We start from the raw sequence: 13,368 nt of genomic DNA on the forward strand, positions 1-13,368 counted from the left end.
CATGAAGGGGTTAATGCCATAGAGTAAGCTGTCCTGCCAGGCTTGCGATGAAGGCAATCAAGGCTTTTATTCCCCTTCAGTCTACCTGAGAAGCTTAGCATGTAAAGAGAGAGGTCAGAGCTGATTGCTCAGACTGCATGGCTTTTAGAAGCCATTCTTGTGTTCCTGTACCAATAATTTAGGAACTTTCACCACTGTAACTACTAAGCCAAGTTTTACTGCCTGTGTTTCCTGAGTGGTGTATGGAAAAGCACATGAACTTGACTTTTGGATAGTTTGTAAGTAAGCCATCTTTAACTTATTAAATATGTGGTCTTTTCTATGCTAAGGGAAGAGGGAATTTTTGGAACTTACAACGGCATGTTTTAAAGGTCTTACAGACTTTATTTTCGTGCTTTACCTTGCTACATATTTTATGATTTCAAATCTCCGCTGAGGTTCTCTCACTGAAGAGCACTTGCCCCAAACCTGGTATCCAGAAAATTCTCCATTTATATACTTTTTTCAATGGTTTCCTGTAGGAGATAATAATGGACATAGCAATGCTTTTATAGTATCACTAATGACTGCTGTTGTGAAAGGCCACTGTGATTATTGTGAATACGCTTAAACTTTAATTAAATATCCATAGGCTGTGCATTTTGTATTTAATTGCCATTTTCAGTGTGCTCTCCCCTGTCTCCCCAGCTACACTCATGCATTCCTGCTCCCTGAGATGAACACTTCATGCAAACTGACAAAGTGGAATTTCCACAAAAGCTTATGTTGGCTTTTATCATGTCACAAGACGTGTGTGTGTGTGTGTGTGTGTGTGTGTGTGTGTGTGTGTATTCCTATATAAGGGCAATCAACCCTCTGGCATAGCATGTGGCAGAACCTCCTAAAAAGCCATTGCTGGCCGTGGACAGAAGAAGCAGCCTATTCATGTTAGACCAGGCATAGGCAAACTCAGCCCTTCAGATATTTTGGCACTACAACTCCCATCATCCCTAGCCTACAGGAACAGTGGTCAGGGATGATGGGAGCTATAGTCCCAAAACATCTGGAGGGCCGAGTTTGCCTATGCCTGTGTTAGACTGTGATTCCCCCACACCTCGTTCTGTTTTCCCCGTTCTAACCAGAAGTACAGTGGTGCCTCGCAAGACGAAAAGAATCTGTTCTGTGATTCTCTTCGTCTAGCGGTTTTTTCGTCTTGCGAAGCAAGCCCATTGACGGATTAGCGGATTAGCGCTATTAGCGGCTTTTAGCGGCTTATCTGCTGATTGGATCAGCTGATAAGCGCTTAGCGGCTTAGAAAAAGGGGGGGAAGGGGAAAAAACCAGCAGGAACTCGCAAGACATTGTCGTCTTGCGAAGCAAGCCCATTAGGAAATTCGTTTTGCGAAGCACCTCCAAAACGGAAAACTCTTTCGTCTAGCGAGTTTTCCATCTTTTGAGGCATTCGTCTTGCGGGGCACCACTGTACATAGCTAGGACAGTTAAAGGCAGCAGTTCTTGCCCAGCAAAACATGACTTTTTTCTCTTTTGTGCATCTGCTATGAACTCCCCCCCCCCTTCATCTTCCCATCTTCCCACAGACACTTGCTTCTCTTAAGGCGGAATTGGCTAAAACACAGGAATCCATCAAGGCCCTTCACAGCGAGAGGAGGTGGGTATGCAGACGTCTGTAGCCTTGATTAAGATCCTTGAGCCTTGGACTGTAACGCATGTGAGAACCATGCAGCCAAATGAGAGCGTAGCCGGGGTGGGAGGAATGGGGCACTCTCAATCAGTGGTTTACATCCTCAGCGTTCAGGAGTGTTTGTCTCTGCATCCCTGTCTCAGCAGCAAGTGCAGCAAAGTGGCTGAGCCGGCTCGAAGGGGGAAGCACTTATCATCAATCAGGTTCGGCCGCCAGGTCAGAGAAGTGGGTGATAGGTATGTCTGGTGGTCCATCTCGAATAGAGAGTAGGCAGATAATCTCTCGCGCTTCCGTTCAGGTGTGGGGGTGGCACCTTGATTGCAATCACAAAAGGGCAGCGGCAAGTTGCGATGCCAGAGAAAACGGGACGAAAGTCCCTTGGCAGCAAAGAAAGCCAGGGGAAAGTGACCGTCACATCCACCCTGCCTTGGTAGCTAGTGACTAGCGAAGGAAATCCTACATGCATATGCTCTGTGCAGCCGCCCCAAGGTCGGGACAGGGTAAAGGCACTGATCACTCTCCAGTTTTTGCTGTCTTGGTCACCAAACCCACAACATAGCAGTGGAAAGCAGGGCTCCTCAGGCTTCCTTCCTAACATCTGTTCAGTTCTGTGCCAGAAGTTGGAATAGGCTGTTGGGGAATTACTAGGATGACATGCTGACGCTGTAGCCAGTGGCGTAGCGTGGGGGGTGCAGGGGGGGCCGGCCGCACAGGGCGCAACATCTGGGGGTTAGGGTTAGGGGGTGCAAATTCACGGGTTAGGGGGCGCAAATCCACGGGTTAGGGGGTGCAAATTACTTGCCCCGGGTGCTGACAATCCACGCTACGCCACTGGCTGTAGCTGATCCGATCTGGCTGTGTGATGGCAAAATCCCTGACCAAGGTGATTGCTGGGATTGCGACCAAGAGCAGAAGGAGAAGCAGCAGCAATTAAGAAGGAAAATAGGCAACAAAGCAGCCCAGAGAAATATTTCATTCACAACCCACTCTCTGCCAATGCATAACTTTCAGCTAAAGAAACCGAACATTTGGTGCAACCCTAAGTTATAGCACTTTTTTATTATTTAAAAAAAAGAAAGGTTCCATGTGTGTTGTTGGGTTTCCAAGGGAAAATATTTCCACAGCCATCAAGGCTGCCTCTTTGCATGCTCAATTCATGTTAAAGACTGAGGAAGTGGGGGAGGAGACATTATCTAAGGCAGGGATAGCGAACCTCCACCCTGCATGCCAAAGTCGGCACCCCTGGGGTCCTAACTGATGTCACACCAGAAGTGGGCCTGGTCTAGCCATGGCTGTGATTGAGAGCTTTAAAGTACTCTTCTGATTGTTCCTTGGTCAATGGGGTTGCATGCAGCGTCTTTTAGATTTGGTATCCAATGCGACTCTTGCTAGGGTTGGCTGTTGGGATACTGCCTAGGAGACGGGGGCATCAGGCAGGCCCTCAGCTGGCTCCGGACGATCACCGGTCTCCCGTGGAACAACATCAGCCAGTCAGCGACACAAGCCTCAAATACGTTTAGAGACCCATGCACGTTTTGTCAGCAAGCAGAGTGTGTAAATCACCTCACAGCAGAAGAGGCGGACAGAGAAATATCTGCAAGCATATTTACAGCATTTACCGTATTTTTCGCTCTATAAGATGCACCAGACCACAAGACGCACCTAGTTTTTGGAGGAGGAAAATAAGAAAAAAAAAATATTCTGAATCTCAGAAGCCAGAACAGCAAGAGGGATCGCTGTACAGTGAAAGCAGCAATCCCTCTTGCTGTTCTGGCTTCTGTGATAGCTGCGCAGCCTGCATTCGCTCCATAAGACGCACACACATTTCCCCTTACTTTTTAGGAGGGAAAAAGTGAGTCTTATAGAGCAAAAAATACGGTATTCATCGTAGTTCAGGAGCAAAGGAAAACATGTCTGCTTGCCTTCGTGTCCAGCAAAACAGCCAGTATAGCAAAAGCAACATACAATGGAAGTTCCCAGCAGACTGTACCCTTTTAAGGTGGAATGGAACTATCATGCCTGTACCCTTTTAAGGTGGAATGGAACTATCATGCCTGTACCCTTTTAAGGTGGAATGGAACTATCATGCCTGTACCCTTTTAAGGTGGAATGGAACTATCATGCCTGTACCCTTTTAAGGTGGAATGGAACTATCATGCCTGTACCCTTTTAAGGTGGAATGGAACTATCATGCCTGTACCCTTTTAAGGTGGAATGGAACTATCATGCCTGTACCCTTTTAAGGTGGAATGGAACTATATCCTAACATTGGCTTCATTAGGGAACTCTCCACTGCAGAGTTCCTCCCACCATTCCTCTGCATCCAACCAGTCCAGGTAGCCATGGCGGTGCGGGAAGGTTGCCCAGGCAACCAAGCAGGAGTGGCAGTAGCAGCTAAAAGGACCCTGCCTAAATAAACTAAAAAAAAAAACTGGGCAAAAAAATCAAGGAAATTGGACACGCATTCACTGGAGAGCCAGTGTGGTGTAGTAGTTAAGAGCGGTGGACTCGTAATCTGGTGAACCGGGTTCGCTTCTCCGCTCCTCCACATGCAGCTGCTGGGTGACCTTGGGCCAGTCACACTTCTCTGAAGTCTCTCAGCCCCACTCACTTCACAGAGTGTTTGTTGTGGGGGAGGAAGGGAAAGGAGAATGTTAGCCGCTTTGAGACTCCTTCAGGTAGTGATAAAGCGGGATATCAAATCCAAACTCCTCTTCTTCTACCGCTCAGCTGCCTTAAGAGGACAAAGAGCCTAGAAAAGTCCCCAGCTCTGATGTTGTCATACAATTCAACCTGTTGGTGAGGGAAGCATCCTCAAAGAATCTGCCTCACATCAGGAAGAGCAGACTTTATCAAACTGCTCATTTTTCAGTGGTCAGGTGCCACCAAAAGCAGACATAATGGGGGTTATAATCCTATACTGCCACCACTGGTGAAAGGGTCACATTGCAGCCAAATAACTCTATATTATACTGTAATCCTATACTGCCACCACTGGGGAAAGGGTCACATTGCAGCCAAATAACTCTATATTATAATCCTATACTGCCACCACTGGGGAAAGGGTCACATTGCAGCCAAATAACTCTGCTGCCACCACAGGCCAAACACAGGTAATACAACATCAACACTACTGCACTGATCCCTGCTGAAAGTGGAGCACTGGGAGGAAATTCAACTCCAAAAGCAAGCCAATTTTTGAGCAGGAATCTTTGCAGCGATGGGTTGAATCCAAGTTGCAGTCACCAAGATTCTCCCTTCGCAACCTCAACTTAAACCTGAGTGCAGTCTTGATTCTTCATTTGAAGTTGAACCATCTGGAATAAAATAATGTCAGGTGGAAGCCTCAGGTGGCAGTCTTATGTGCCTCACAGAGAATGAGCCAGATCTGGATCCAGCCCACCAACGAAGACCAATTCCGCACACCTTCTCTAAGTTATATATGGCCCAAGCTGTTAATAGGTAAAAAGCAGTGACACAGATTTCGATAAAATATAACAGGAGAGGCAGCACAAAAAAAGGTCCACTGGTGGGATGTTTGCTTGGCAGTCTGTTCCCTGTTGAGAAGTAGAACCCATGTTCCATATCAGCTGAAAGCTGTTTTCTGGAATAACCTCACAGAAAGCACACCTGAGCAGTGCAGTTTCGGAGGTAAGATAGCTTGAAAGGCAACAACAACCAGTAAGAAAGACACAAGTCTTTGCTATATATGGTAAAGTAAAGGTAAAGGGACCCCTGACCGTTGGGTCCAGTCGTGACCGACTCTGGGGTTGCGGCGTTCATCTCACTTTATTGGCCAAGGGAGCCGGCGTACAGCTTCTGGGTCATGTGGCCAGCATGACTAAGCCGCTTCTGGAGAACCAGAGCAGCGCACGGAAAGGCCGTTTACCTTCCCGCCGGAGTGGTACCTATTTATCTCCTTGCACTTTTGAGGTGCTTTCGAACTGCTAGGTTGGCAGGAGCAGGGACCGAGCAACGGGAGCTCACCCCGTTGCGGGGATTCGAACCACAGACCTTCTGATCAGCAAGTCCTAGGCTCTGTGGTTTAACCCACAGATGGTACACTATTCTTAAGTCATCGGACTCCCAGCACTTCCTGATCTGCCTTCACGAAACCCAGGCCAATGCACAGTGTATGAAAGCTCTCCTTGTTGCTTTGTTTAATTATTTTTGGGGTTTTTTTTGGAAACATTGTGTTTTCCGGCAGGTACTTGAAGAAGCAACTGAACAAATGCAAGGGCAAAATACAGCTCCTTCACTCGGCTCAGGAAGATAGAAACCGTGCACTACAAGCAAAGTTCCGTGAGCTATTAGGAAGCCAGGATAGCCTCAGGCTGGAGCTTCAGGAAATGAGAGAGGAAATTAAGGTAACAGAATGGGGTCAACGGCTCTTTGCTTAGGGACAATTCACCCTTAATTGCTTGAAGTATCCCCTTTCTTCTCACAAGTGGAGCCTTCTGGGTCAAGAAGGGGTGACGAAGACCCGGCTTTCCCTTGCCTGGTAGGCCTGCTGTTTATCACTTGAAATTGCAGACATGGCCTCACATGACTCATCGCCATCCCATCATACGATATACGATATATCTTTATTGTCATTGTCCCATGCAGGACAATGAAATTGAAAAACTACCACAAAACTACATAAAACTACCACAAAACTACATAAAACTACCACAAAACTACATAAAACTACTACAAAACTACATAAAATATTCAAAAACCCCTAAAAACTCTAAAACCCTATTTTAAAATACACTATACTGTAGAAACTCTTTATGCTGCGTTTAGAACCAGAATTGCATTTGCATAGAAACTGTTTCTCAGGCGGCTAGTCCTGGCCTTTATAACCCTGTACCTTCTTCCAGAAGGCAGAAGCTGAAAAAGATCATTTCCGGGGTGTGTACTATCCTGTGCTATCTCTGCCGCTTTCTTATGGCACCTGGCAGCATAGATTTGATCCAAGGTGGGAAGAGTGCACCCAATTATTCTCTCTGCAGTCTTTACAACCCTGGATAGCATTGTTTTTTCCCCTCACCGTGCAGCTCCCAAACCACACGCACAGACCATAAGTTAGTACGCTCTCCACAGTGCAATGGTAAAATGCCATCAACAGGTCCTTTGAGAGATTGTTTTTCCGGAGGAAATAAATCCCTCCAACACAGAATCCAAGATGTCGGAGAGAAAGATTTAAAACTAGCTTCATCCCTAACATGCATCTAGCGAGCTTATGGAGGAACATCCCATCATGGGGAGAGTCTCCTTCTGCAGTCTGAAGTGACATGGTCCAGGCACTTCAGTGAGGACTAGGCCTAAATGGCTAGATGCTGCTCAGTTCATAATGAACATAATTAAAAGCCACACAGTTAGAAAACAGTCACATTGGAAATTTTGGCTTGTTCCTCATTTGGGCTCCATGCAGTCGCAGGATAAAGAACCAAAGCAGGTTAGTTGGAGCGCCTTATCTTCAAGGACTTTACAAGCCTGCCTCCATGATTTTCCATGTTTTGTCCCTCGGCTTTTGCATATTTCTCACCTATTTATGAAATAAATAAATTTAATATACCCCTATTGACAGATTTGCATAATATATTCCTTTGGGAGAATTTCATATCTCCTGCTTTCATTTTCCAGCTTTTTAAATGATGTCCTTGGTTATAATGTTATTTCCAATTGAATAGGCATGATTTTTTTGGCAGGATGACCCTAACAATTTTATTGTGTGAATCACCCATTCTGGACATCACGCAATTTTAAAATCTACAATATGATTTCCTCCATTAAATACTTTGAGAATCATTTCCAAGCCAGTTATCCCTTGGGCTGTTACCCTCTCCAGCTTTTGTGAACATAGTGGGAGTTGTTTAGGTAAAGGTAAAAGCACCCCTGACCATTAGGTCCAGTCGTGGCCGACTCTGGGGTTGCGGCGCTCATCTCGCTTTATTGGCCGAGGGAGCCGGCGTACAGCTTCCGGGTCATGTGGCCTGCATGACTAAGCCGCTTCTGGCAAACCAGAGCAGCGCACAGAAACGCTGTTTACCTTCCCGCCGGAGCGGTACCTATTTATCTACTTGCACTTTTGCTAGGTTGGCAGGAGCAGGGACCGAGCAATGGGAGCTCACCCCGTCACGGGGATTCAAACCGCCGACCTTCTGATCAGCAAGTCCTAGGCTCTGTGGTTTAACCCAGTGTTCCCCAACCTTGGGCCTCCAGCTGTTTTTGGACTACAATTCCCATCATCCTTGACCACTGGTCTTGCTAGCGAGGGATGATGGGAGTTGTAGTCCAAAAACAGCTGGAGGCCCAAGGTTGGGGAACACTGGTTTAACCCACAGCACCAGCCGCATCCCGGGAGTTGTTTATTGAGGCTCAGATTGTGATAACCGATTAAATGATTCTGAAATGTGGAGAGACGATGGTATATAATACATAATTGGAGTTTTCACTCTGAAGTTGAGGCACAGCAGCAAGGTGCTAATCAACCTTTTCTTTGACTCAGGAAGAAAAAAGTTGTGTAATGTGTATGGACCTGTTTTCTCAAGCAGTAATACCGTATTTTTCGCCCTATAGGACGCACCGGCCCATAGGACGCACCTAGATTTGGGGGGGGGGGGGAATAAAGGGGAAAAAAATATTTCCCCCCCCCCAGGCGCGGGGCTGGGGAAGCTCGGGCTTTGGCAGCTTTGGCATCGCTCTGGGAGCTTGCGGGGCTGGAGGAGGGGAAAGCCCTCCGCCAGCCTTCTCCCGCTGTCCCCCGAGTTTGCGGGGCTGGCGACGGGGAGGAGCAGGCTTCTCCCCCCCGCCAGCCTTCTAGCCAAGTCGGGGGACAGTGGGAAAGGCGTGCTGCGCCTCTCCCGCTGTCCCCCGAGTTTGCGGGGCTGGCGATGGGGAGGAGCAGGCTTCTCCCCCCCCCCCCGCCAGCCTTCTAGCCAAGTCGGGGGACAGTGGGAAAGGCGCATTGCGCCTCTCCCGCTGTCCCCCGAGTTTGCGGGGCTGGCGATGGGGAGGAGCAGGCTTCTCCCCCCCCCCCCCGCCAGCCTTCTAGCCAAGTCGGGGGACAGTGGGAAAGGCGCGCTGCTCTCCTGAAGCCTGGAGAGCAAGAGGGGTCGGTGCGCACCGACCCCTCTCGCTCTCCAGGCTTCAGCGAAAGCCTGCATTCGCCCCATAGGACGCACACACATTTCCCCTTCATTTTTGGAGGGGAAAAAGTGTGTCCTATAGGGCGAAAAATACGGTACATATGTCCATGTCTGCCATGATTTTCCAACCAAAGCAAATTTCAAAGGCAGTTAGTGCCATTGCCCTTCAAAGGCAATGCTGTGCCATTGAGATTAACTGTCCAAAAGAAAAAGCATCAAAATCTCCCCTGAGCTAGCATGACCTTCGAGTAATCGTAAGATGTTATTTAGGTCACGTCTGAGAGTTTTTCCCTATGATGATGATGATGATGTTCAGTAGTGAAACAAGCTCAACTCAGATGCCTTTATTTCACAGGTGAAAAGCTAAAGTCCAGGAATATTTGAGAAAATCTCAGCATCGCTCAGGGGTCAATGGGAAAGTTGATGAGTCACAGTTGCCATTCCAACAAGCTTATTCATGTTGGACTGTCAGGGCCAGTCATTGGGCAGCTGTGGCAGTAAAAAGGAATCGATCAAGTGGAAAGTGACCCTGAACTTGGAGGGGATGTCACAGGATCACACCTATCAGAATAGGATTCTGAATAAAGTAGCTTGCTTGGGCCTTTAAGATCCAGTCATCTTGTGCTTTAGATTCATTATTCCACCATTTTTACTCAGAGGTTGTGTTTTGTTTTTATGCAGTATTCACAATGCTAAATATGCAACTGCTTTGCTCATTTTGTTCCTTTTGCTTGCTGGCTTACCAGTCTCCTAACACTGCCAATGCCTGACGACAGGACCTCTGGTCTTTTGGTCCTTTTTATTATGAAGAGGGACAGCCAGTGTTTCTTGAGCTTCAGAAAATTTTAAAGGAGCGTTACGTAACAGCCATTCTTTACCCCAGTGGTTCCTAATCTGGTGCCCTCCCAGATGTTTTGGACTACAACTCCCATCAGCTGCAGCCAGCAGGGCCCAATGGTCAATGACGATGGGAGTTGCAGTCCAGCAACATCTAGAGGGTGATCGAAGGCTGTAGAGAAAGGGTGTGGCCTAGAGAGAGGAGGTGTGGCCTAGAGAAAGGAGGTGTAGCATGAGGAGAGAGTGGGGCTGAGGAGGGGGTGTGGCCTGCAGAGAAAGGGTGTAGTGTAGAGAGAGGAGGTGTGGTGTTATGTACTGAAGTTCTCACCCTGGGCCAGCAGGGGGATACTGTAGATAGTTCAGGTCCACATATGCAAATAAGGGATCGAAAGTGACGTTCAGTGATTGGATAGTTACAGAAAGTTGTTACAGTTACGTTGTACTGGAGCTCTATATAAGCAGGCTGGCTGAACCCTTCAGTTCAGTCCTACCCAGTCCTACCCATCCAAGGGAATTTCCAGATTCCTTATTGCATATCAAAACCACCCATTTCGTGCAACCCTTCTCTATAGCTTTTTCCGAATGATGATTTCCCCTCTCTGTGCACATACATGAACATTTTAAGCCACATCTCATCTTTCCTTTGCAAACTCTTAGAACATCGCTATATGGAGCAAGGAGCCCTTGAAGGAAAGAAATCTCCAGACTGGATCTGGTTGCCCTTCGTTAAAGCCCAACCACGGGGTATACTCAAAATATAAGTCTCCAGAGCTTCTCTCCTCTTGGATTAAAAGGAAGTGGCTTTTGGAACCACAGGGTGGTCATCTCGCCAGAAATACAGGAGGATCACCAGAGAACACACTGAGAGCCCAGTTCTTCCCGAATGCTCCCCCTGCTCATCATGAAAGCCCCCAAGAGAGAACTGCTCCACTAACAGACTGCTCTGAAGCAAACAGGGACCGTCTCAGTAACGGGATTAGGAGCATAAGCTCTAACTATTCCACGGCAACGGAAGCTCTTCATAATGAGATGCAGATGGAGGAGGAGGAACTGCAACAGTTAATGATGAAGTTGAAGGATGCCTTGTCACTCCAATTATGGCAAGGTAAGAATTCTCAATGCTGCCTGGATCATCAAAGGGCTTGATTTGATTTGCAACTCAGTCTTAAATTTTATTGTTATTATTATTTTTATTCTATTATTTATACCCCACCCATCTGGCTGGGTTTCCCACGCCACTCAACAGAATATTAATAATAAAAAAGCGATAAAACATCAGAAATTAAAAACTTCTCCAAACAGGGCTGCCTTCAGATGTCTTCTAAAAATCAGTTGTTTATTTCCTTGACATCTGGTGGGAGGGTGTTCCACAGCACTACCGAGAAGGCCCTCTGCCTGGTTCCCTGTAGCTTCACTTCTTGCAGTGAGGAAACTGCCAGAAGGCCCTCGGCACTGGATCTCAGTGTCCGGGCTGAAAGATGGGGATGGAGACGCTCCTTCAGGTATACAGGACCGAGGCCGTTTAGGGCTTTAAAGCTCAGCACCAACACTTCGAATTGGGCTCGGAAACATACTGGGAGCCCGTGTAGGTCTTTCAGGACCAGTGTTATATGGTCTCGGCGGCCGCTCCCAGTCACCAGTCTAGCTGCCGCATTCTATTTTCCATGCCACAGCTACGCAGTGATTATGAAGGAGAAGATCTATGCCTTCTCCTGGCTGATTACAGCGAGGCCCCTTGTGGAATGAGGAGGAGGAACGATCTCCAAGTCATGGAGAATAGCTGTCAGCTTCAGCATCTGTTTCTTAATAAATAAACCAGCCCTGGACACCAACATATTTGTGCTGCTGGGGGATATAAATCTAGTCTAGTGGGTGATACTTTCCATTGCTATAAATGGGTACATTACTAATCCAATCCATTGTGGATCTGAAGTAATTGGGATTTAGCCCATGTAGTAGAGTTTGAATCAAGCCTAGAACATGCGTGCTAAATCCAGGCATTCTACCTAACCAGACTGTGGACCTGTTAGTTAGGGATCTGTGACTGCACAAAATATATCATATCTAAGTCATTATGCAGCAGAGATGTTCAAATTTCATAGGGAGCTGTGCTGAAGAAACCAACATTGCCTATAAAAGTTCATACCATAATACTGCCAGCCTCCACCAATCTGATGCCATCCAAGAATTTTGGACTTCAATTCCCATCAGCCTCAGCTGGAGGGCACCAGGTTGGCAATATAGTTCAGGGCACAAAAATGTACCAAGATGCATTTTAAAATATATATTTAGGATGAAATATGTTCAGAAGTGTGAACTTAGAAAATGGGTATTTTGTGAGAAACATCTAAATATTCCCGCAGGTTTTGTTTGTAAAAAAAAAATCACAGATCAGTGCAGAAATGGCATATATGGGGAAACTGACACACACTAGAAATAAGCTGATCTTCCCATTCCTACCTCAGACCATTCTCTAGCTGCCACGGGTATTACCGGTAGTAATCTGTATTAGCCAAAACAGAGCAGAAATGCTTGAACAGATTTTGCTGTTGTGGTCAGTGCAGCAGGTACAGCGGTTGGGTGAGGGAAATGCCTCCTGCCTAGGTTAAAGCTAAAGGGACCCCTGACCATTAGGTCCAGTCGTGGCCAACTCTGGGGTTGCGGCGCTCATCTCGCTTTATTGGCCGAGGGAACCAGCGTCCAGCTTCCAGGTCATGTGGCCAACATGGCTAAGCCGCTTCTGGCGAACCAGAGCAGCACATGGAAATGCCGTTTACCTTCCCGCCGGAGCGGTACCTATTTATCTACTTGCACTTTGACGTGCTTTCGAACTGCTAGGTTGGCAGGAGCAGGGACCAAGCGATGGGAGCTCACCCCGTCGCGGGGATTCGAACCGCCGACCCTCTGATCGGCAAGCCCTAGGCTCAGTGGTTTAATCCAGAGCACCACCTGTGTCCCTAGGTTAGGATGCTCTAAAAAAGTGGATTAGAAAGGTATTGAAGCCCGTATGGCCACCCATCGTTGTATATTGACTTGGGAATTGTTGCCAAACCCATTCTCCAGTCAGCACAATCCACTTCTCCTATGGAAACCCTGTTTAATGGCAAGAGCTTGTGCGCAGCTTCCATCCATTCCAAGGCAGCTTCTGTAGGAGAACTTCCTAGTGGGCCTGTTTCCTCAGCCTGTAACTCCTGAGAAGTTTGCGATCTGAGTGGTACGGCCCTGCTTTCGAATGATGCCCACATTTGCATTCTTGGATGCTGCTAGCCAATATGTCAGCTTTTCAACTTGTGCCCTGTTGTTTTAGCTTTTGAAGCACTTACTGAATGTCATTCATGCCTGTTTTCCAGGAACAAGATTAAGTCTTTTGGTGTCATTATTTTTCACCTTTTAGATAAGCTTCAGGAGCACTGTATACTCTTTCATACCCAAGGGGTTCCCATTCACTTGTGCCCCTCATTCAATTTAAAAGATGCAAATTTCATTCATTTCCCTGGTGGCAAAATTATTTCTTAGAAGGCATCCAGAAAGTACGACACGGGGGGTTCTATGTCCCTTTTTCAAGAGTGTGATTTGCGGCACCTCCTGATTTTATAGGCTCATTATCATATATTTGAATGAGCTTTCCTGATCAAGTGTGTTATTAAGTATTGTGTCACTTTAGAGATGCAGCAGTTCTGTCCGCACATAGCAGGTACTTTGAACCGATACCTCT

The 13,368-nt window shown here is 47.1% G+C and overlaps 1 protein-coding gene across 1 annotated transcript in view; it reads left to right on the forward strand.

The window, feature by feature from the left end:
• Positions 1-13,368, forward strand: part of DYTN (dystrotelin) — a 40,802-nt gene that overhangs the window by 20,811 nt on the left and 6,623 nt on the right. Inside the window, exons 12-14 of the mRNA XM_083473300.1 lie at positions 1,577-1,647; positions 5,888-6,047; positions 10,311-10,758. Coding sequence (XP_083329426.1) covers positions 1,577-1,647; positions 5,888-6,047; positions 10,311-10,758 — 679 coding nt within the window. The remainder of the gene's footprint in view (positions 1-1,576; positions 1,648-5,887; positions 6,048-10,310; positions 10,759-13,368) is intronic.

This window comes from Podarcis liolepis (assembly GCF_965112155.1).
Source record: "Podarcis liolepis genome assembly, chromosome: 1".
Classification (NCBI taxonomy): Eukaryota; Metazoa; Chordata; class Lepidosauria; order Squamata; family Lacertidae; genus Podarcis; species Podarcis liolepis.